Source organism: Phytophthora parasitica (assembly GCF_000247585.1).
Source record: "Phytophthora parasitica INRA-310 unplaced genomic scaffold supercont2.7, whole genome shotgun sequence".
Classification (NCBI taxonomy): domain Eukaryota; phylum Oomycota; class Peronosporomycetes; order Peronosporales; family Peronosporaceae; genus Phytophthora; species Phytophthora nicotianae.
Window position 1 is genome coordinate 286532 of NW_008648993.1, and position 23481 is coordinate 310012.

Below are 23481 nucleotides of genomic sequence, written 5' to 3' on the forward strand. Positions count from 1 at the left end.
GGGTAAGCTCCGGCTTCTCAACCACTCCTGCAATCCTAGTGCTCGTTTCCATGAAGTCCAGACTGGGTCTGAGCTGACAGTCGTCGCTGTATCGACGCGGGATATCTTCCCCGGGGAGGAGGTGACTGTGAGCTATGGCGACAAGTTGTGGTTTATTTGTCTGTGTGGTTGGGGGGATGTCAGCACAGAGATCTGCAACATCTCAACGACTTCCATACATCTACGTGATTGTGCTAGGCCACGTGAGAACGCCGAGTTTGACGCCAAGTCCAAGTCCTTGTCACTGATCTTCTCTTTATACCGGAGGTTTTCTGTTGTATACCTTGCAGGTGTTAATACAAAAACCAATATATTTGATCCGATTTGAGATTTTATTTTTCTTGAAATCATGTGTACATGTATCCTCATTCTCCCTTTAGCTTTCACAAGAATATCCCGTGCGCAGGATGTCTAGGGTACGTGCATGAAGCTAGGATATACGGTTGAGAGGGGATGGAGTCTAACGATACCTATCTTGCGTACGCTCCCCAAGCAGCGAGGTCGCAGAAGTGGTTACAAGAACTTCTCAATCGCGGAGCAAATGCTGCTGCGCAATGTGCTAGACGAAATACGCCCTCTAGGCAAAGACATGTAGAGCGGGTCGCTCTTAAGTACAATGTGAATCGTCCCCGCGGCTCTCCTGAGCGCGACTACGATTATCTACGGCGCAAATTCCGTAACTTGTGTTAAAACCGAAGCCTTCAGGAATTAATGGCGACGTACCCAAGTCGAAGAAACCAGTACTATTGGTGCAAGAGATACATATACACGTCGAGGCCAAAACATCTGTGTTCGAAGGTTATGATGGATGCGACGACGAAAGAGACGACGAGGAGTTGATCGATCACGTTCACTCGATCGCGAAAGAGAATCGGAGCTCAAGTGCTAACCCTACGGACGCACCTACCGACGGTCCTGATACCCAAGTCCCCGAAGCCCACTCGTTTGCACTGAGAGAGGATACCGATAGCTGCCGTAAAACAAGCGACGCAGCTCAGCGAACAACGCGATCTGTAATGGAAGAAACAAACTTCACAAGTGAACCAGATCGGAACGTTCTCGGTACCATCGCAACGGCACAAGGCACCCTCTCGATAAGATCTACGGGTACTGCGTGACAATTTTGTAGAAATGGGAGGGAGGTTCTCATTCTCGAGTCACAAGAGGACTGCGTCCGAACACTCTGGATCAGGTACCTACGTCGCGTCCAAGCGTTTTAACGCCAAACAGATAATGGAGGAAATGGAGAGGCGCGTACTAAACAACGAAGATACTCAAAAAGCTGCGGGAGGTGATATCGCAAATCTGATGGCCTTCTTCAGAGAAGATGCAAATCGTAGAGCCGAAACAGAAGAAAAACGCCGTAGAGAAGAACGTCAAGAGCGTCGAGACGCTGAAAAGTTGGATAGAGAGGAAAGAGATCGCATACGACGAGAGGAAAACGAGGAGAGACTGAAATGCGAGCAAGCTACTCAAGATCAGATAGCTGCCAGAGAGGAAAGAGCCGAATCCAAGAGAGCCGACATGTCAGCTGAAAACAGATATCTGTTCGACGAACGAATGAAGTTAGAGACCCGAGAACGCCATCAGCAAATCATGCTACTGCTTTCGGCCCTTATTCCCAAGAAAGCTGAGACTCAGAAACCCTTGGTTCCTCGTAGGTAATTGTTATTGAGTAACTTCATAATAAATGTCTTCTTGCCCGTGAAAGAATGTCGTTCGAATCTCACTGATACCAACTGTCCTCACTCTGTAATTTGACAAGCGAAAGAGGATGTTTAGCCGAACTCGCCGTTTGTCTCTGTCATACGGCAGCGGTAGCAACAAGGAGTGATACACCTTCTCGATTGATCCCATTCCCCACTCAGCTGACTGGCGGATCGGCGTAATCGCCGACGAAAGCGCACTGGCCACCCCTCTAACGGACGGCACCAAACGAGAGAGATCTCCTTCCTTTAAAGGGGTCATAATCCTACCTTTCATGTCACCCCCACAGGGGAAGGCACTTTCCACCACAATCCCAAATCGACTATCAGGGTTTAGAATTGGGCCAGATAATTTCTACCTGAAAGCCAAGCAAGTGTCCCCATCGTTCCAATAACCTGGGCAGTTGTGCTTCGCCCAGACTATCAACCATCGGCCGAAAAACAGAGAGTGCCAGTAACAAAAATACTATGGAGCCAACCGTTGTAGTGCGCGTTTTGCAATTGTCGTTCAGAAGGCGACTGGACCTTCAATACCAAAACGATAACGTAGTGAAAACATAATCATGCCAATTTTAAAACAAATAACAGATCAATTGACCGAGCACTTACTCGGTAGTTTTTATCATCCAAAAAGCCCCATGTGAATGAGAGTAGTGGTTGCTTGAGAGACACTAGTCGGGACAAAGCTTGTTGGCGGGCGAGAGAGGGCCATACAATACGAGCAGGTCTAAATTCCTTCAAGGAAGTTGATAAAGCTGACTCGGCAGCATTAATCACCCTGGAAACCGTGGGTGGGGGAGCACCGAATTGAAGACAGAGTTGCCTGTTCTGCATGCTGCCCACGTAAAAGGACAGCAGTAGACCAAGAATTTGGTGATGATGCTTAAACTTGACGGGGCGGCCACCTTTTGGGTTATACCGAGGTATGATTTAGAAGGGGGCAAAGCGATCCAATAACAAACAGAAAGACGACCTAGCACAGCAAGGCAATTAGATGTCGTAAGAAAAAATTGCGAGGTTCAATATAGGAGCATATCCAACCTTGTAAGACTGGTAATAGATAAGAAGTTTGCGTCAGATCCGTTTTACCACGTTTCCATCCAAGGAGCATCTTCAGGTCATCTCAAACAATCCAACGTGACATAATGACGCACGCGGACCGAGCGAGCCCATTCCCACCGTAGCCTTTCAGCAAACAGCTTTGAACGCAAGTCTTCTAGCTCTGTCCGAGCTCGTTATCTTGACCGCAACGCAACGTACATCACTAAAAAGGCCCCTCGTTCATGGTCTGCTTGAAGAATGCAAAATAGGCGCGAAGATCGCAATGAGTTGAAAGAACAGGTTGAAGTCGCACTATTGGATGTTGAACTTTCAACTTCACTTTTCTATTTTTTGTACACGAATAAAGTCTCCTAGTCACCTTCCTATAGTTGAATTCAGTAACATTTTTGTTATTGGACAAAACAATCCGGACGGAAAAACGATTTTATTGCGGTAGTGATTGGCGGTATTTGGACTGCATTTTTTATCGTGCATTTTTACGCGTGTGTGTGGCCGTCAAATTCATGATTAAAAAATATGGAATTTTTTTAATACCGCTTGTGGAAGGCGCCCAATGGTCGAATAAACGAGAAGAAATTAATCCAGTTTAAAGACTTTGCTGCTTTTGCCTTGCCATGCACTCCATCATAGACAACGCGGCGCTTTCCGTTTATCTTCTGTACTAACTTATGCAATTTGTGCACACTGCAAGAACACTAACGTGGTCCATATAATAATACGTAAAAACAAGGGAGCAGCTACAATAAATAAAATCTAGCCACATGACTACCGGTATTGAATATCCGCTTGTACCACATACCTACTAGAAAACCGGTATTTTGAAGCTGGTGTAAAACCTGTGTAATGCCTTGGTGCCTATTATTAGCTCGATACCAAAACTGCTCACTTTGTGTTTGTAAACCTGACTTAGTTTTGTATTGCTGACTTGGCTTTTGTATGAAAACCGGTACAAATACATCCAATCCACACTGCGAATTAAGTATCCAAATATCCAGAGCGTCCTGTAGCACGGCATTATTCATTAAAACAGATGATAATTAAATTTGTTTTTAGAAAAACATGAATTATATTAATACAGTACTAATAGTACAGTGTGGAAGTAATTTCATGCTACGTAGTACTTTGAATTACAACCTATGATAACACGGCAGGCTAGCCATTCAATCATTACGATTTTACTGAATCATCCCGTTAATTATAGGTGTTGCAGGTTTAAAGACGATCTGGCGTTCGGAACCATGTTCTAGCAAACTAGTTGCATTTGCTTTGCTCCGGGAGGATAGTATCCTTCCAACGTTTGTTAAGAGCATCAAATATTACTACTGCGATGAAAGCGATACTACTTACTAAACAACGTGACATGTTATTTTTGCATATCTGACTGCACTTTGATTTTCGTAAGTCCTCTATTTGTTTATCAACTTCTGTGTAGCTTTTGATTTTCATCTTCCGCGAAAAGTATCAGCGTTCTATTAACTACTTTCACATAACAGTAATCACAGACGTACGTACGTCAACATTTGTACCCGTATCCTCAATTTGTGGATTATCGCCTCAGATAACAATCGTGCAATCAACCCAGGGGATCCGGTGCCGTACAGGAATGAAATACTCTCTTCAGCAAGCTGTCCTCCCATTATACGGTTTACTATTCACCGTATTTTATTTGATAGAACGCGTTTGGTCTGATTCGTATTTACAGAAAGTAATGCACATGTGCATACGGTTTACTATTCCGCTATTGAACGTACGCACGATACCGGTTTACTATTCCGCTATTAAACGTACGCATAATACAGTAATGTACAGTAAGCGCTAAGCGTCTGCGAGACCTGCGATGGAGTGGTGCACTACACTGGTCACAAGCTTTGGTAGAAACGACAACCTGGATAAAATCTGAATAAATGACGGATAAATTGCTAGATTATTTTCAGCTATTATAGAATTGCGCGTTTAGGCGTATCTTTGTGAACTGTGTGAGGGTTTCACTGACATGTACTTCTAGCACAACCAAAGAGGTTTGACACTTCTTCTGACAAGGCTTGTTCCAAAATCTCAACCTTGCTTCAGAAGGTCCGAGCTGAACTTGTTCCTGGAACAACTTGGTGCGAGTTTAAAATCAATTACCACCTAACAAAAATGCAAAGGCTTATAAGGATAAAGGTCTTAAAAAACCTCTGGTTAAGAGGCAGATATTAAACAGTTCTAGCAATTCATCCAGGTTAAACTGAAAGGCATCAAATAGCAGTGAAAGTGTTAACGTTTTTAAACCCTTTGTAGTAAGAAGAGATAAAAGAAAATACCGGCAGACCGCCTTTCCATGTAAAATGGCTCTGAGCAAGCATTCGAGTGCATTTATGTCAGGATATTATAAACGCCTTCATTGAAGACTCTTCAATTGAAAAGTTTTACGCTTGAATACGCACCGGTTGTGCTTCTTCTCAACAAGAGTACGAACATTTCGTCTTTACTGATGGCAAACACTAGCAGGATCAACACGCTTAGCAGCTATCGTGTTCGGCCACAGTAGGCTCCGTTGTTGCGGCAGCAGAGGTGGGTGCAGACGTAGTGGTAACAATCGGGCTAGCCGTCGTTGAGGCTGGAGTAGTGGTCGAAGAAATAGACGCGCTGGGCGGACTCGAGGTAGGAGATTCGGTAGCTAAACCCGCGTTTTCCGTCAGGGTCTGCGTCTGGATCTGGTTGCTCGACGTTGAAGTTGACGCTGTCGTGGTCGCGCTCGAGGTTTCGCTGGTCGATATCGAGTTGTCCGTCTGGGTTTGAGTCTGGCTGGTCGAAGTTGACGTTGACGTTGACGTCGTCGCGGGCGTAGAGCTCGAACTAGACGACACGGCGGCAGCACCACTCAGAGCAGTCAGGTAGTCTTCGCTCTTCAACTGGCTGTCGTACGAGTAAATACCAAAATGCTTTTCGAGCTCCACGTCCACGGACGTATCATCCGATCGGCGGTCGAAAAAGTCGAACCAGAATTTCAATGATGTCTCGCCCCCTGTGGGGACCCATGAGGTCACAGCTTTGAAGAACTGAATAGAGGAGTCGAGTGAAGGAGTCACATCGGGTGACAATGTGGACGGATCGCCCGCTGTAGGGAAACCCGTCTCGCACATAAGCATTTGCGAGACTGGATACTTGGCGGCAATGGCATTCCAGACCGCATCCAGCAGTGCAGCAGGGTTGTTCGCGTCATAGCTGTTGTCGAAGAACGGGTAGATATTCACACCAAGGATGTCTAGGCTCTCGGACAGCTGATTGATCTGGTCATCGTAGGTCGTGTCAAGGTACTCAGTTGATCGTTGCACCGTCCCGAACAGGATGCCGTCGGCAGCGTCACCAAGAGCCTCCTTGATTGAGGTGGCGATGGCAATGATCTCGGAAGCCGTGGTGCCGGTGTACATGTTCTCGTTACCGATAAGAATGGCCTCGACGGTACCAGGGTAGTCCTGGACGGCAGCCACAGCGCTGTCGATCTGATCCTGTTGCCACGATTCGTCAGTCATATAGATGCCGAGGTGCAGCTTGATACCGTGTGCAGCAGCGTATTGGGTGACGCCCACACCGTAAAACTGGGAGTAGAAGGTTCGGACGTGCATGAAGCTTTGCGCGATCAAAGCCATGTCGGCGTTGATGGCCTCCTCGAGTGCAGTGGTGTCGAGAGTGTCGCTGTCGGTGAGCGGATAGGCCGTGGAGTGCATGGCGCTGTAGGTGGTGGCCATGTATGCAGCCGGGTTGGTCGACGTGAGGTTGCGCGACGTAGTTGCAGCCGACTGGCAGATCGCACTGACTGCAAGAACGATGGCCAACATCGCTTTACTAGCGGAGAACATCATGACGAGTTTTATTGCACGCGTCGGAGAGGCCAGTTGCTGACGAGTGCAAGAATTTCGAAATGAGCTTGGTGAATGGAACCGCGTGCTTGTCAACCTCGGGGCATCTTGCGGCGCTACTCACGGTACGTGGAGGCCTGTATCACGGGTCAGTTTCTGGTGCATGTTCGAGTGACCGTCCGAATTGAGTCGCATCGTGCTACACTGACAGTCGGATGACTGCATTCATTGCCTAGCTCTCCCTTAGCAGGACAGTATAGAGGCTGATGCGAATGGTTCGATTCCTTTGTTGAGTCGATCCCGCTGCTCGGTGTCGGTGATTCGCCGAGTGACCCTAGTTGAGGGTGGGACCAGCAACGTGCTTAACAAGACTCTGAATGGCGGACCAGGTTGACTTGACGCGCTGTGCAACCGTTGCTGCAACGCTGCTGACACCGATGTGGGCAGGTGAGTCACATCTTGACAGGGTTTGGAGTAAGCTTAAAACAGTGTAACATCTCTCTCAGAGAGATGTTAGGAGATGTTACACTGGCGATCAGAGAGTCTCTGGTCCTGGATTGCTATATGTTGCGGAGGACGCCCAACGTACCAACCTGGCATGGAAACGCGATCGAAGTTACATCGCCGTCTTGGTGGAGTTGACCCGGTGCTTTGTCGTTTTGCCTAGTAGTTGCCAACTACATGTACTACTTAGTAGCCCGACGGGTAGACAACTCAGGTTCCTGATCATCATCGCCAGTAATTCTCGAGGGCAAACCCGTGCACAATGTATCATACCACAGACATGCAGGCAACATACTGATACCTTTTAGTGCATGCCATACCATACATGTACCGTAGTACAGTGGTAGATAATTCGGTATTTTTTAGAAATGAAACAGAAACCTGCTTATAACAATGCGTCTCGTATATTTTCTTTCGCAAGTTATGTGTTTTTTTCTGCATGTGAGTGATGGTCTTCATGTAGCCTTCCATCAGAGCAGAGAATCCAAAAAGCATCCAAAATGGCGCAGCGCGATGGTTGTCCGCGCGTCAAGCTTTCGTGGCAGGAGGCACTGGGTGAGGAGGCGGCGGCAGCAGCAGTAGCACAAGCCCAAGCCCAGAAGCCCAAGAAGAGCAAGAGCAAGAAAGCGAGCCCCAAGCCGCAGCCTAAAGATGCGAAACCCAAGCGCAAGAAGCGACACCCGAACGACGTGAGGACGGAGCAGGACATGGACGCGATCGCGGGCTTCGACGACAGCTCAGAGAATGAGTTGGAAGAAGAGATGGACACATTTGGAGGCGCAGGCTTCGTCCTCGTCGATTTAGAGAGCGAGCTCGAGGAGCTGGCGCTCGTTGCCACTGAGGAAGGGTTTGCCAATGTCCGGGTGGGTATGGCGCAGAGCAAGCAAAAGAGAAATAACAAGAAAAAGAAAAAGGAGAAGAAAACTGAACAGAAGGCGACGACAGCGGTAGAACCCGTGCAGGAGACTACGAATAAGGCCAAGAAGACAGCAAAGAAGGTGAGGCAGGCACAGAAGCTCCTGGAGACAATAGAGGTGGAGGACGTTGAAGTAGAAATGGCGATGATAGAAACAGAGAAGATTAAGAAGAGCAAAAAGAAGAAGAAGGGGAAGGAAGGGAAGCAAGAAGAAGTCAATGCAGCTGCTACTGCTACGACTGCAGCGAAATCAACACAAGGCAAGGCAAAAAAGGAGAAACAAGCCAAAAAGGAGAAGAAAAAGGATACAGCCAAGAGCAACACACAGGGAAGCACTGGTAACGTTCCTAAAAATGATAAAAAGCCGAAGAAAAGGGCTGCTAAGGAGAAGGAGACAATGGAATTAGAGGAGAAGCAAGCTGCTCCCTCTCAAAGTCGCGCCGATGGAAAACCCAAGTCGACAAACAGAGGTAATCGTGGTAATGGCCAGGTGACTTACTCGGAGTACTTGGATCGTGACGTAGTGATCCGAGGACTGGAGACAGGGGGGCTTCTACAAGGCAAACTTCGTGTCAACGCGATGTACCGCATGGATGGCTACATTACAGTGGATGGATTGTCAATGGATATTCTAGTAAAGGGCATACAGGATCGCAATCGTGCACTTGACGGCGACCTTGTAGCCGTTCGACTGCATCCGGAATCGGAATGGAAGGCTCTAGACGATGAAGGCGATAGAAGAGCTGTTGTATCCAAGCCAATGTCTTCGAGTGCTGGGGTGGATCAGAACGCCTTACACTCGCTTTGGCTTCCTAGTGTGGAGACTGAGAAGTGCTTCTTTAAACTCTCAACGGATGAAGAAAACTCTGCGGATATGCTCAAGCAGAGTATGAGTCGTCTGAACGAGCGCATGATAGAGTCTCGTCGCCGTCCGACCGCGTCTGTGGTTTTTATCCTGGCTCAGGGTAATTCAAACGGATTTATCGGATCCCTAGAGCCGGCAACGAAGGTAAAAGACTTGACTTCGCCGCTTTCAAGCAATGACAACTACGCGTATTTCAACGCTGATGACCAGCGTCTACCTAGACGTATTCGAATTCCACGACTGCAGCTTCCGGACGAGTTCGTCAGCCGTCCTCTGCTGTATTCAAAGACCATGCTGTGCTTTTGTCGAATCAAAGCGTGGTCTACTAGACACCAAAGCCCGATGGGCGAATTCGTGAAGACAGTGGGGGAATACACCGGTATTGAAACTGGAATCTCTGCCATTTTGTCCAAACACGGTCTACAATCGCATACATTGGACTTCGACAGCTCGATTCTAAACGAGCTAGACGAAAAGTACGGTACAAGCGGCGAAAAGTGGGAAATCCCCCCAGAAGAGCTCCAGAAGCGACGGGATTTCCGTGACACTCAAATCTTCAGCATTGACCCGTATAACGCCCGAGATTTGGATGACGCGTTGCACATTCGTGCGCTTGACGATGCTCGAACGAAATTCGAGATTGGTGTACATATTGCAGATGTGACCCACTTTATTGAGCACAACTCGCTGTTGGATCAAGAAGCTCGATCAAGAGCGACCAGCGTGTATCTCGCCAACCGCGTGCTGCCGATGCTGCCTCGCATCCTCTGTGAGAAGCTGTGCTCCCTGCAGCCACAAGTGGATCGCCTGGCGTTCTCGGTCGTGTGGCAGATGAACGTAGATGGTACTCTTGTGGACGGTGCCGAGCCGTGGTTCGGTAAGTCAATCATCCGCTCATGCTGCAAACTTGACTATGGCTCAGCACAGAAGATGCTTGATGGAATCATCACTAGCGACGGTGTGGACGAGTGGGAAGAGGACCGTCGACCGATTCCCGGTGCCAACCCGAGTATCACCAATGCGACGGTGATTCAGAGTGTCAAGGACTTGTGGAGTATTGGTGAGAACCGTCGAGCGATGCGTTTCGAGACGGGTGCAGTGAGTTTGAATGATGTAAAACTAGTGTTCTCACTGGACGCCAAGGGAAATCCGACTCGGTACGGATCCTACGAACTGAAGGACAGCAATCGTCTCGTGGAGGAGTACATGCTCTTAGCGAACTACCTGGTTGCTCAGCAACTGCTTCGTGCTCACGGCCCCCTTGCATTCTTACGTCACCATCCCCCTCCAGTATCACGGTCAATGGATCAGGCATTAGAACTGCTAGGGAAGAGCGATATCAACGTGGACGGGAGATCTACCAAACAGTTGACAGAGTCGCTGGAGCGCGTTCGACAAGATTGTGGTGAGACAACGTTTGTCATCGCGCAAGCGTTGATCATCAAGCCCATGAAGCCGGCTGAGTACATGGTGGCCGGTAATGGTGCGTCTCCCGATTCGTGGCGCCATTATGCTCTGAATATCCCATACTACACACACTTCACGTCGCCTATCCGTCGATATGCTGATGTTGTTGTGCACCGCCTGCTTCAAGAGAGTGTGGTGGGATCGTCGTCTCTAGATGCTGAGAATCCAGAGTCCAGGATGGTGGAGTTCACCTCGGTTGCGCAGAACTGCAATGAGAAGAAAATGACGTCCAAGAATGCCGAAAAGGAATGCGACAAGGTGTTCTTGTGTGCCTACGTACAGCACCATGGTGACGTTGAAGTGACTGGCGTCGTGCTGAGCATGGGTCAGAAGAGCTTTACGGTGTATATCCTTGAGCTTGGATTAGAGCAGCGACTATTCCTTCAGGAAATCAACTTAAAGGGGTCGTGGAACGAGAAAACCTCTCAACTGTCGATCAGACTGCCAGTGCAGAAGAAAAGGGACGAAGATGAGGACACGAAATCTGGCGATCACGAAGCTCCAGCTCAAGCAAGGAAGTATGGGTCGGAGATGCTCAAGTTGTCATTCATGAAACAGCTACAGATGCGCATGTCGACAACGAAAAAAATGCCATTGGCGTTGACATTCACCGTCATTGGAGAGAAGAGTTGAAGCTCTTGACGAATGAAGGGATTGACTCAGCAATGATTTCATTAGACTACAGAAAACAAAAATAAAAAATGCATGTTGTAGAGTAATGCTGCTGCCAGAATGAACGACCATTGTGAAAAGGGCACAATTTGTATTTTTTTTCACTTCAACTTGCCCATTTGTTTTGGAGCACATTCTTATTTGCTTTATTCTGGCCAATTATTGAGCACTTTTTCAATATGAACGTCTTGACCTCTACGGACTTGAGCGCCGATGGCGCGCCGCTGCTGCGTACTGGAGCGGGCGACGATGAGGAGTTCCTGTTGGCCAGCTTCACTAACGTGGAGATTCACGCTTCAGCTAGTGACATGGGCGAGGACGACGACGGAGAGACGCAAACGCTGGCACACAGCGGATCTGTCGGTGCGCTGTTTGTGACCACAAGCCGCGTGATCTGGTTGGGCGCGGCGGTGGGTACGCACGTGGGCTATGCGTGGGAGATGAGCTCGGTTACATTGCACGCCATCTCTAGAGACCCTGCCGCCTTCCCGAAGCCCTGTTTGTACTGCCAGATCAGCAACCAGGACGTGTCGGAAGTGCGCTTCGTACCTACCGACGACAAGACTCGTGCGTGGTGTTAACTACTGCTAAGTTGCTGTTCTTTAGGCTGACGTTTATGCTGTTGTGTCGTGTAGTGCAAGAGGTGTTTGATGCCTTCAGCAAGTCGGCGGAGATGAATCCGGATGACGACGAGGAAGACGACGATGGCTGGATCTGTGACGAGGACGAGGTGGCTGATGGGGCTCGAGCAGCTCAACTGGCTGCGCACTTCGACTCGATGTTGCAGGTGTCCCCAGGACTGGAAACCAGTGCAACGGAAGCAGGACAGTTTGACGACGCAGATGAGGACAATCTACTCTAAGTAGATAACGAGTGTAGTGATAGGATTCTTTTGTCGGACTGATGCGGTTTAGACTATGACGACAATACACGAACAGGTTGTTTCGATTGCCACTGTTTTTCTTTGATTTTTTAGATCGCCGGGCAAAATATCCGTCAGTCCGCAGTTCTTGTGAATTTTTGCTGCTAGCAAGTTTAGATCTTGTGGATCATGTTCTCTTTGTTGACTAAGTGGCACGTCGTCTCCACCAGACGAAGCAACTGAGAAATATCCGCTGCGAAAAACACGAAACACAAACGTAAGAATTATATCATAAGCCCGATTTCGACAGAGTTTTGCAGACGTACCGGACCAGTTGGAAAGATGTTCCTCCGGCGAAAGAGGTCTGTGGAACGAAACGAGTTTGGCAGGGCGGTCGATCTTGGCGTAAATGGATCCATCGCTCACCAGCGTCGAGATGCTGCTCTCCGTCAACTATCCAAATAGTAAAAAAAAAAATAGTTAGTTTCACGTTTTCCACAATAAAAAACACAGGGAGGATCGTACGTCTTCGGAGAGTCCAATCATGTTAGCCAGGTGAGGCAGGCGAATACGGTCGTAGTGTTCAGCCACCACGCGGATATTGTGCTCAACGACGCGCGTGTGCAGAGTTTTCCACCAGCCGGCGCCACGCTCGGCGTGGTTAAAGATCGGATGGCTCTTAAGCACAGCGTCCTGCTCCATAGGAAAGCCAATGATCTCCCGAGTGGTGAATTTCTTCAACACAGCGGCGAAATCCGGCACTTTTTCGGTCAATTTCTCTCTCGCCAAATTTTGCAGTAGATCGTGTTGCAAGTTCGAGTAGGCCGAGAGCACAACGAAGATCGTGGCGTGCTCCAGTGCCTTTTTCCACATTTCCTCCTTCTCTTTCACCATTTCGGTGTTGAAGATGGCCATCCAATGACGACACAGCTCCAGCGTGTTATTCTCGTGCGTGTCGTACTCGATCATGAGGTGGTAGAACTTGAGTTTGCACTCCTGGAAGTTCTTCTCCTCCAGAGTACGACGCAGGATTTTTTTGGCTAGGATATTGGCACGCACATAATCCTTTTTGGCCAGTGTGAGTCGCACCTGTTCCAAAATGTACTCGGTTTTCTCCAGCTTCGTCATGGCGCCGTATGTCTCGACGTGCACTTCTTGTAGGATGGTTGCAGCCTCGTCGATCTCGCCACGCGCTTCTTTCATGCGTGACAGCATCTGCGTCAGCGTAGCGCGTTCCTTCTCCAAGAAGATCTTGCCTTCCGCCACAGTGCGTAGTGCGTTGATGAGCTCCATTTTGACGGCGTCGGATGGCGTCTCGGCCAGGAATTCCATGGCGCGTTGCACCACGACGGTGATGGCACCCGATTTCTGTGCGCGGCGCTTGGCCAACAGCGCCACGTGGTCCTTAAGCAGCTCCCAGCGCTTGTGCTGCGCGCACAGAGTCAGAATGGAGCCCACCGCCTCCTTCAGTGTGGCTACGTCGTTCGCCAGACGCGCCTGTTTCTCTAGCGCCAGCAGGATCTCGCATGCGCGTTCCACATCACCGCTGGCAGCTACGGCTTGTGCCTCAGGCAGCACGCGCTGGTACTCTGGACCCAGGTCCGCCTTCTTGCCGATCTCCTCTGCGCTCATTGTCGAAAGATGCTTGGAAATCTTTGTATTGGATCCTCCCCCTGAAAGTTGTGTAATTCACATAATATCGTGTATGAACTCTGAAGAAAAAATTTTTTTTCGGGATGATTTAAACCCAAATTAGGATGATTTAACTTTAAAAAAAGTAAAAAAAAATAAAACAAATTAAAGCTAAAATGAAAGAGTATTCTCGAAAAAATTGCAAACGTGGTAAAAATAGCGCTTTTCAGTTTGAAAAATCGAACACCAGTGAAGTTTGTAGAGCCTCTACTAAAGACTACGGCAGTAGCATGTGTTCGCTAGCGTTGGTCTAGCATTAGACTTAGACGCCCACGAAAGTTCCAGAGAGTCCCCCTTGTTGTTTCTACAAGGGATGAGCATAGATGAGCTTAGTAAATGGGCTATAATTCGTGTTCGTAGTGTCCGGCTCTGGAATGGTTACCGGTATTCATGGACTACAATATTGGACAGAATTACAGTCCGGATACGGACTGTTTTTAGCGGGAAGGGTAAGCTCATTCCTTATTTTAGGTTAGGGTGCACCACACCAACCTTTGCTGCTCTTCCCTGAGCACCTCAAGCCGAACCACAGCGACCTGCTAGCGTATAAGTAGGCGTTCAAAGTGGAGATTTATTTCCTTTGCTTTCCGTGGACACTGTGGACGGTTTAGGAGCTGTTACGCGACATGGGGTACACTGTTTGATCAGTAGTACCGCCATCGCGACGTATTGCTATGGCCAATATCTTTTGAGTGGATAGAACGGCTTATTGACGCTCGTGCAAGTGCAGAATGGAATCGTGACGACCTAATCTGGTACCGTGTTTGTGCAGCTGTCGCACGCAATCACAAATCCGCCCATTTTCCCCCTTTTTCTAACGAATCTTCACTTCCCTGCGCTGATTAGTGGTAGTCAGAGTTGGATACAGACCTCGAATTTATAGGAACATTTTAGCCAACCGCAACGAGGCAACCCTGACTACCTTTACAAGCCCGAATCCAAAGGGGAACTCATATCAAGCGACCTTGAGGGGCCACTGCGCAAAAATGCCAACGCGAAGTCGTAGGTACTGGATCCTAGCCGCCTTACGACGAGTATGGGCGAACAAGCTGACCCTGATTGCTGACGATGGTGACTCCAGTGAGGAGGAAGAGGAGCAGGAGCTGATGATGCTGTACTTCGTGCTCAACTCCAAGCGGTATCTTTCACGCCGCGAGCGATTCGAGCGACCAGAGTGTCGGGTTGAATACTATCTTACAGGCATGTCGAACGAGAACTTCCGCCTCAATTTCCGGATGAACAGGCAGTATTTTACCGCAGTGTGCCAGCTCATCACCAACCATGACGTATTCTGCTCTGTGCCGGGTAAACAGCCTCGAATGCGCGTTGAAATCCACTTAATGGCCCTGTTAAAGATGCTTGGTTCTTTGGACGGCTACGGCCTATCAGCTGACTTCCTTTCGGTTGGCAGTCATACCCCAGAATCCCTGCTGACTCGGCGAGCTATGGAGGCCTTACTCAGCTATAAGAACGCTGTTATATGCTGGCCTGACGCGGTAGAACGTCGTGAGATTTCTGCAAGAATCGAGAATGTTTCAGGATTTCCTTGCTGTGTTGGATTAATCGACGGTACGCTATTTCCCCTTCGTACACGCCCTCAAAAGCATGGAGAGGACTACTATTCGCGGAAGGCTTCGTACGCAATAAATGGATTGGTAGTCTCTGATGATAAGTGTCGTATTCGCTACGAAAATGTTGGATGGCCCGGCTCCTCACACGACAACCGGGTGTGGCGTAATTGCAAACTTGCAAGGAACAGAGAGCAACACTTTAACATGAACGAGTATCTGCTGGGTGATTCCGCCTACCAGCCGTCAAACGTGATGGTTTCTTCGTACAAGACAATTCGGGGTGGTCAGCTATCGACAAAGGAGGAAGGCTTCAACTCGCAGCTTGCTAAAATCCGTATTCGTGTAGAGCATTGTATCGGCATGTTGAAAGGACGATTCCCGTTGCTTAAAGCTTTGCGGTGCAGACTCCGAAACAAAAAAGAGAAGCAAGACACTATTCAGCTTATTCAGTCCGCAATGATTTTACACAATATGGCCATCGGTGACCCGATGCCTGACGACTGGGTTGTACGAGAGAGTGATGACGACGAATGGGCTGACGAACTGCCGCGGTCCTCGAGGAATAGTGATCAACGCCGCGCTTATCTTCGCGACTACATATTCGACCTCAAAAATTAGCCGGCAAATCTGACTGACACGTCCATGGGATGTAGTGGCAGCATGAGGTCAACATCTTGCTGAGAAATTCCATCATCCTGCAGCTTTTTCCTGGCAAGTAGTAGTTGAACGACACTCTCGCGTTTAGTTTTCTCCAGTTGAATTTTCTTCGAGGCTAGATCGACGTCTGCTTGAGCTTGCTCTCGTAGATTTTTTGCCTCTTTCAAAGCCAGTTCTCTCTCTTTCAAAGCTTGCTTGTGTGCTTTGTTCTCGAAAGCACGTTCGCGTTGGCTTTCACGAGATGCAAAGGTTTTTGTCTGCTGCAGCAGCAGCTCTTCCACTGGGGCCATTTTGCACTGCTTGTTAGGTTCGTTGTCGGTTTGGAGCGCCATCGCCCGCTTTTCTGCACTTGTAGCGATGATACCGCGCTCCTTTATCTCATCCGAGGTCATCTCCGGACGGGCCGACGGGCGATCAGTCATGACGTCCTTCAACTCGTAGTAGTAAGCGCACCGTCGTAAGATTTCGGCGCGTAGAGAAGTCTCGTTCGTAATGCCTTGCCCTGTGCACGCCAGAAAATCTTCAACTTTTCGAAACCCTGTCTCCAACTGGTTAATTTTCTCCCTCACCCCAGCCGTATCTCGATGGAGCAGTTTGGCTTTGTGTAGATCTGCTACAATCTCCTTAAGGAGCGCCTCCTTCGTCTTTCCGTTGGTGCGATCAGATCCGCGCCATTTGTCGTAGTTACCCTGCGTTGTGAGCCAGTTTAGCACAAGTCGAATCGACGTCTTGCCCTCGATAACAGCATCTTTATCCCAGAAGACAGACTTCTTCTTCCCAGAGCGGTTTTTCGACCGGGGTTTGGCTGCAACAACGGTCTGAGAATTCCCCAGCTCGGAGAAGTTCGCCGCCTCCTCGGCTGACGCTACATCTTGCACAGAGCCATCGCTGACCTCGCGGTTGTCGTCACGTGCCATGCTTTTTCGCCGTGGTGATCGTCTAGCGTCTTTTAGACTGTCTCTTGGAATCCAAACGATCTTACCCCTGCTCTTGAGCTGGGATAAGTTCTCTTGGAATCCAAGAGAGACTTAGCCAATGAAAACGAGGCAAGGACATTTTGATTGGGTAAAATTCTTTTGGATTCGCATCTGTATCCAACTCTGACTACCACTATTGTCAATGTAACGTTTGGCCACCCCCGATGGTCCACACTAAACCTGTCTATTTGACTTGTATGCATAGCTGCAGGTTACTTGTGTAACACAAAACTATGTTTGTTACACAATGTAGCCAAATAGCCAAAATGGCTGGACAGTAAGTCACCACTGCCGCCTCACTTAACTTTCAAACACAATTTTTTTACCTTCTATCGATCAAGTCCTTCACTCCAGACCTCCCTCTCATAGGTTATGAGCCCAACACAAGCCTCCGCCGACGACGACCGTGACTTTCCGCACCTCAACGACCGGAACTTCGTCATTTGGAAGACCCATGTCACCGCCGCTCTCGATGGCAAGAACCTCCTCAACTTCGTGACCAAGGTCGACTACATTGGCGAGTCCTAGACCGAACTAAGTGACGACGACGACCTCGACTCCGCGCTCTTCGACGCCAACCTCGAGGTGAAGACGACCCTCGACGCCACCGGCGCGCCCAAGGGTAACTCACCCGCGGACTCCTCGTCCAGTGATGCCTCGGAAGACGGCTCGGCAGACGGTAATGGAGACGTCGACATGGGGCAAGGACTCCCTCCTCCGATCATGTCGTTCACAGCTCAAAAGCGCGACGAACTGACGCGAGCTGAGAAGCTGAAGGCCAAGAGCCAGAAGCAGAGCTCAAGAAAGCTGCGGTACCTCGAAGCCAAAGCTAAGGCTTTCATCATCAAGATCATCGACGATCAACACGTTCTCATGGTCAAAGACAAGACTGCCGCGTTTGAGATCTTTCAATCGCTGTGTAGCAAGTATGAGGGGGCCGCCATTCATGGTGATCCCTACTACATCCAGTCGTACCTCATGGCGCTCAAATACGAAGAGGGCACGGATCTCACCGAGTTCATCAAGGACTTGGAGACCGCCATGAAAGCTACCACGGAAGCCACGAACAGTGCGCTAAGTGATGAGCAGAAATCGCTGTACCTATATCATTCCCTGCCGACCGAGTGGAAACCCGAGTTGGCTGTGTGGAAGGGCAACAAGAAGTACATTCCGTACGAGGGCCTGAAGAGGAACATCGAGACCAAGGACCACAATGAGCTATCGCGCAACCGCTATATTCTCAAGCAAGGAACTCCGGAAACACGAGAAACCCGTGCTGAGCGAGCTCTTCCAGCCATGACGCCAACACCCGCTCCGGCCCAAGAGGTCAAGGCACTTACGGCAACGACGACGTGCACGTACTGCTACCGTGACAATAATGACACGGTTGACTGCTACATACTACAACGACACCTTCGCAACGGGGAAGTCAAAGCTGGCACAATATTACCGGCCAACTTCAAGCTGAAGGATCCCAAGAACCCATCACGCCAGCACTTTTACCAAGGGAGCTACAATGGCCGTCCTCGACCCCAGCCTCTTCATAACTTCAGAGGCAACCGGAACGACAACTCCGAGCGACACCAACGTCGCAACAAGTTCCATGGACGCCGCCAGCAAGACCGCAACGGTTCCGGGGACAATGAGTACGGCATCATTGCCATCACTACCCTCGACCTCAGCCCCGACACGAGCGTGATTGGACTTGCTGCTCGAGAAGGCTCACATGACCCAGTCGGGACGGTGGATTCGGGCTGCACTCACCACGTCACGTCGAGCCCACACTGGTTCGTGAAGCTGACCCCCACCGTAGGTAAGGCCATCACAGCCGGTGGCAATCACCAAATTCCGATCAAGGAAACGGGTGATGTGCAGCTTGGTATCACAGACACGAAAGGCGTCGAGCGAGTCATCACTCTGAACAATTTGCTCTATGCACCAGACCTCAAGTTCAACCTCTCAGTGCGCCAAGCCGTCCAAGACGACTTCAAAATCAACTTTCCCAACGCCAAGAAATGCGTTCTGTTCTTCGCCCACCGAAAAAAGTTTGAGGCCAAAACCGGAGAACACTCCAACCTCTACCAGTTCCACGCGAACCTGACCGAAGATGCCACGGACGCCCATGTGGCTACCACCGGTAAGACTGACAATGTCATGCTTTGGCACAAACGGATGGGTCATCCTAACTTTCGCATTATGCAGGATCTGACTAAAGCGACCACAGTCACAGACATGGGAATCTCGAGCTTCGACTCCAATAAGGACTACTTCTACCTACACGAAGGCCCATCGTAACCCATTCAATAAACGTACTGTTGAAAGGGCCAAATTTCCCCTTGAAAAAGTCCATACAGACATGGCTGGTCCTCTACCTGTGCCCACACTTTCAGGGTATAGGTATTTTCTGACCTTCATAAACGACTACTCGCGATATATGTTTCTCTACATCATCAAACGCAAGTCCGACGTGCATGAACACTATGAAGACTTTCGCAAGCGAGCTCGAAACATGTTTGGGCTGACGTCGGAGAACTCCACTATCAGGCCAATATGTATGACCCTGAAATCCAAACCCTGCAAAGCGACAACGCTCGTAAATATGAGAAACTCGGACGTATTGTCTTTCAGAAATACAACACATACACACAAGTTACCAATGCGTACACGCCACAACAGAATGGCGTAGCAGAGGGGCGCATGCGTACCCTAATGGAGCGGACTAGAGCTTTTCTTGTTGACGGCGATCTACCGAAAGCTCTATGGGGAGAATGTGTGAAACATGTTACCGATCTTCTCAACATCACACCTAGCTCAGTGACAGACAAGATCAGTCCTCATGAGAAGTGGTTTAAACGGACACCGTCTGCCACTACATTAAGGTGTTTGGATGCACTTCATATGCCCACATTCAGAGCTCTATCGCGCGAAGCTTGAAGCACGAGCGAAGAAATGTATGTACCTCGGCCTGCCGGCCAATAAACAAGGCTATCGACTGTTAGATACGACAGAAAACCGAATCGTATATAGTCGAGATGTCACGTTTCGTGAAAACGCATTCCCTCGACTGGATTTCCTCGACCCTCACACCGATTCAGACGTACTCCGTCCTGCTCCGGAAAATACCTCTCCTATGCTCGCACACCCCCTCCTACCACCCTTAGCAACAATGCTTAAACGCAATACCAATGCACTCACTGCAGACTCCAACAGCCGAGAAAAGAAGAAACCTAGAGCAGCCAATGCTGATACAGACACCGCGTCTCTGTCACAACTGCTGAACGGCACCCTTGATACGGAAGAACGCAAAGCGCACCTCACTCAAATATATGCGATGCTAGCAATCCGCCACATTTCTGAGCCAACCACCTACAACGAAGCTATGAGGTTATCAGAAGCACTGCATTGGAAACAAGCGTCCCAGTCTGAATGCAAATCTCTTGTGGACAACAAGACATGGCTGCTCACGAAACTACCCAAAGGACGTCGTGCCCTCCAATGCCGCTGGGTGTCTGTCGTTAAAAACAAAGGCAACGGTGAAATTGATCGCTAAAAGGCACGTCTGGGTACCAAGGTTTCCTTCAAAAATATGGCATCGACTACGACGAGATCTTCTCACCTGTCATCCGTATGGAAGTCCTGCGCCTGTTCCTGACGATTGCTGCGATCCTGGACATGGAAATTCTTCAGATGGATGTCAAAACGGCATTTCTCAACGGGTTTCTGGATGAAGAAATCTACATGGAACAACTCGAAGGATTTCGCGTCCGAGGCAAGGAAAACCAAGTGTGCAAACTACTGAAGAGCCTCTATGGACTCAAACAAGCTCCATGTATTTGGTATCTCGCTTTGTGCGCCTTCCTCATGACACTGCACTTTCGCAAGCTCGTCAAAGACCAATGCGTTTTCATCGGCGAGGTCAACGGCAGCACATGCTATTCCTAGTGTATGTTGATGACTTGCTCATCATTGCTCCCACGCTCGACATCATAAACCACATCAAAGAGGCTCTCAAGAAGCGCTTCAAGATGTCAGACTTAGGCGAGGCTCAATATCTCCTGGGCTGGTCTATTGCCCGCAATCGGACTACTCGATCAATCTTTCTTCATCAAGAGCAATACGCTACGAAAGTCCTGGATCGCTTCTCCCATCTCGATGCGTATCCCGTTGGAACACCAACGGATTTAAGCGTAAAGCTCTCCCTCGACATGTGTCCACAAACGCAGGCGGAACAAGAAGAAATGAAAGCGATCCCGTACAGAGAGGCTGTAGGTAGCTTCATGTACTTGATGATGGGAACTAGACCAGATCTAGCATATTTTCTTCGAGAAGCACAAGCTATGAGCAGTCAAGGAAATAACTTTTTTCAGGAAAAGTGCTTTATGACGTTTTCAGAAAAAAATTGAAAGAGAAAATATTTCGAGATATCTGATTGGCCGATAAACAAAGATGTAAAATGGATGGCATTCAGACAAAAAAAAACATTAAGATTTAACAGTTTTATTTCGTCTGAATGGCATCCCGGCCAATCAGCATGCGTATCGACGAGTGTTTTTTGAACACGCCAAAAAAACACACGTCCTTCTCGCCTTTAACACCAAATTTTAATGGGGTTTTTTCGTCTGCATGCCATCCAACGGCTGTGCTAAACTTCTAAGTCCAGATCCTGTCTAAGCTTGTACAGTACAATTTGTACTGATTCAGACGATCCCCTCGGTAGTCATCGCGCTGGGTACTTGTTGTACATGTGTAAGAAAGCTTAGTCACCGTACGTTCTGCACGTTCGCGTGCCAAACGCAATTGCAATGGGTGGGCGAAAAAAGCAGCAAACAAAATGGCGAGTGTTGCCGTCTTATTGTATAATACCTGGCAGCCTTTGTGCTGCACCTTTATTGAATTGCGTCCTCGACCTTGGGCCTATTATCTCGTAGTCGACTACGAATAGGCGGGCAGACACATTAGATAGGTCGGGGTGCGTCCAGGGATCCCCGTTGACGGCCACCGCTGTGGTGTAGCGTCGTCAGCAACGCTAGTTGAAAAAGAAAAAAATACCCACGGTTTCAGTATTCGGGCTGGCGGTGCTCCTCGAGCGGAGGAGACTCGCTTCCATCCGAGAACGAATCGTATCTTCGCTTCCGTGGGGTGCCGTCCACGGATCCTCCACTGCTGGCGTTGCCGCTCGAAAGTTTGAGCTTGCGGCTTCTTAAATATGTGAGTGCGTTGCGCAGCTGGATCTTGGTGGGCATGAGGTCGGCGCCGAACGCACCTTTCTCATGCAGTGCCGTGATCTCCTTGTAGATTGCCATGGGTTTTACTTCGGGGTTTTCCAGCAACATACGCACAATGTGCGTCTTCATTTCCTCGGTAACGGACGACTGTACGGGCTCAGCCGAGTCGTGCTCCTCGCTCAGGTGCTGGTAAGCCTGGCAAATGATGCCGGCGAATGTGAGTTGACACGTGGACATGCGCACTTGTACTGGACACGCGCGTGGTTTGTCCTGTTCATCGTGTTCGTTCTGGTTGTTACCTTTGGGGTGGCACAATGCAGATGTGCACTTGGTCCACTGGACCTTCATCTTGTGTTCGGTGTTCGCAACGTCGACGCCAAGGTTCTCGTGGTTCATGGTGCAGTTCACAAGGTGTGTGTTAATGATGGCATTCCGCTTGAGAGAGCGACGGAATTCGTTCATCTCGGCTTCGCTCTTGGTCTCGCCGATGATATACCAACCTCCGTCTTCCGGGTTGTGCAGTAGGCGACGGATATCCATGGTGGTGATAGTGGAAAAGTAGGCGCGACGTGTCCGATTCCAGAATGAGGCGGTCGAGTGGGGCAGTGCTTTGTTGGGCTGCGAGTGGATGCTTGTCACAGTCGGAACTAAAGCTAGTACCTCTAGTCAAACGCACGAGGCGTCTCTTTGGTCGCAGCCGAAATTTGGGGGGGTGTAAGGTTCGCTCGCGAAGGTTTCGAGCGCGTGGGGCGGGTGCCGCTTGAGTGGATGATGAGGTGGCGTGGGCTGGCTGGTTCGAGTGAGTACTGCACTTGTCCGCAGTGGTCGAAATTGGAAACTGAAGGAGGAGCGTCCTCACCGAAGAGCAAATTTGCCCGAGAAGAGAGGCGAAGACTGAACCGCAGGCAACGTGGTCTGCACGATGGTGATGGAAGTTGTGCAAAGAACAGAGCGTGCTCAGCTCCGGGTCACCGGCTGACGGGGAGCATGGAGAGAGCAGCGTAGACAATCCATCATCTTGATCACAGCAAGCAAGTTAAGGGGGGTTAGCCACCACCCACGTTGCTCGTCAACGGCGGCGAAAACTTCCGCCGCGATTGCGATCGAGCCCAACAATATTCATGTAGTCCTACGTGCTGAAGCACACGCCATTCTCCCTCAAGAGCATTGGGTGAGTGCTGCCATCATCCTGGTTGGCGCTTTGCAATTCACAAGCATGCAATTGCCTTTGCGTAGGCATTGTCGTGCAGTCAGCGGCGTTGAGAAACAGTGTGAAACGACAACGGCAACAGAGCCGTTTAATAAAAAAGAAAGCGAACAAAAGTACACAACCAACGAGAATACAGCTTTGAGACTTCGAGCAACAGTCGTTTTTGTTGATACGAAAACTGTATGGAATAACAACGCTGTTTCGCGACCAGCAG

General features: G+C 49.3%; 8 protein-coding genes across 8 annotated transcripts; 4 read left to right on the top strand and 4 right to left on the bottom strand.

Annotated features, from left to right (window-relative positions):
• Nucleotides 1–420: 420 nt before the first annotated feature.
• On the top strand, nucleotides 421–1704 carry PPTG_05078 (hypothetical protein; the record flags this gene model as incomplete). Its single annotated transcript, XM_008898560.1, has 2 exons — nucleotides 421–455; nucleotides 536–1704. Exon 2 carries the CDS (start codon nucleotides 1171–1173, stop codon nucleotides 1702–1704), a length of 534 nt encoding a protein of 177 aa, XP_008896808.1. The 5' UTR covers nucleotides 421–455; nucleotides 536–1170.
• A 3431-nt stretch (nucleotides 1705–5135) lies between these two features.
• Nucleotides 5136–6703, bottom strand: PPTG_05079 (hypothetical protein). Its single transcript, XM_008898561.1, has one exon. The coding sequence runs from the start codon at nucleotides 6650–6652 to the stop codon at nucleotides 5309–5311; it is 1344 nt and encodes a 447-aa protein (XP_008896809.1). The 5' UTR covers nucleotides 6653–6703; the 3' UTR covers nucleotides 5136–5308.
• Nucleotides 6704–7610: 907 nt separating this feature from the next.
• PPTG_05080 (hypothetical protein) lies at nucleotides 7611–11190 on the top strand. Its single transcript, XM_008898562.1, has one exon. The coding sequence runs from the start codon at nucleotides 7654–7656 to the stop codon at nucleotides 11032–11034; it is 3381 nt and encodes a 1126-aa protein (XP_008896810.1). The 5' UTR covers nucleotides 7611–7653; the 3' UTR covers nucleotides 11035–11190.
• PPTG_05082 (hypothetical protein) lies at nucleotides 11142–13648 on the bottom strand. Its single transcript, XM_008898564.1, has 3 exons — nucleotides 12461–13648; nucleotides 12262–12388; nucleotides 11142–12188 (listed from the first exon to the last, which is right to left on the bottom strand). The coding sequence occupies exons 1-3, from the start codon at nucleotides 13565–13567 to the stop codon at nucleotides 12109–12111; spliced, it is 1314 nt and encodes a 437-aa protein (XP_008896812.1). The 5' UTR covers nucleotides 13568–13648; the 3' UTR covers nucleotides 11142–12108.
• Nucleotides 11197–12104, top strand: PPTG_05081 (hypothetical protein). Its single transcript, XM_008898563.1, has 2 exons — nucleotides 11197–11640; nucleotides 11709–12104. Exons 1-2 carry the CDS (start codon nucleotides 11253–11255, stop codon nucleotides 11933–11935), a joined length of 615 nt encoding a protein of 204 aa, XP_008896811.1. The 5' UTR covers nucleotides 11197–11252; the 3' UTR covers nucleotides 11936–12104.
• A 932-nt stretch (nucleotides 13649–14580) lies between the features above and the next one.
• Nucleotides 14581–16042, top strand: PPTG_21631 (hypothetical protein). Its single transcript, XM_008899262.1, has one exon. The coding sequence runs from the start codon at nucleotides 14614–14616 to the stop codon at nucleotides 15814–15816; it is 1203 nt and encodes a 400-aa protein (XP_008897510.1). The 5' UTR covers nucleotides 14581–14613; the 3' UTR covers nucleotides 15817–16042.
• PPTG_05083 (hypothetical protein) lies at nucleotides 15889–16772 on the bottom strand (the record flags this gene model as incomplete). Its single annotated transcript, XM_008898565.1, has 2 exons — nucleotides 15889–15906; nucleotides 15981–16772. The coding sequence occupies 2 exons, from the start codon at nucleotides 16770–16772 to the stop codon at nucleotides 15889–15891; spliced, it is 810 nt and encodes a 269-aa protein (XP_008896813.1).
• A 4767-nt stretch (nucleotides 16773–21539) lies between these two features.
• Nucleotides 21540–22770, bottom strand: PPTG_05084 (hypothetical protein). Its single transcript, XM_008898566.1, has one exon. The coding sequence runs from the start codon at nucleotides 22595–22597 to the stop codon at nucleotides 21890–21892; it is 708 nt and encodes a 235-aa protein (XP_008896814.1). The 5' UTR covers nucleotides 22598–22770; the 3' UTR covers nucleotides 21540–21889.
• Between the last annotated feature and the right edge of the window lie 711 nt (nucleotides 22771–23481).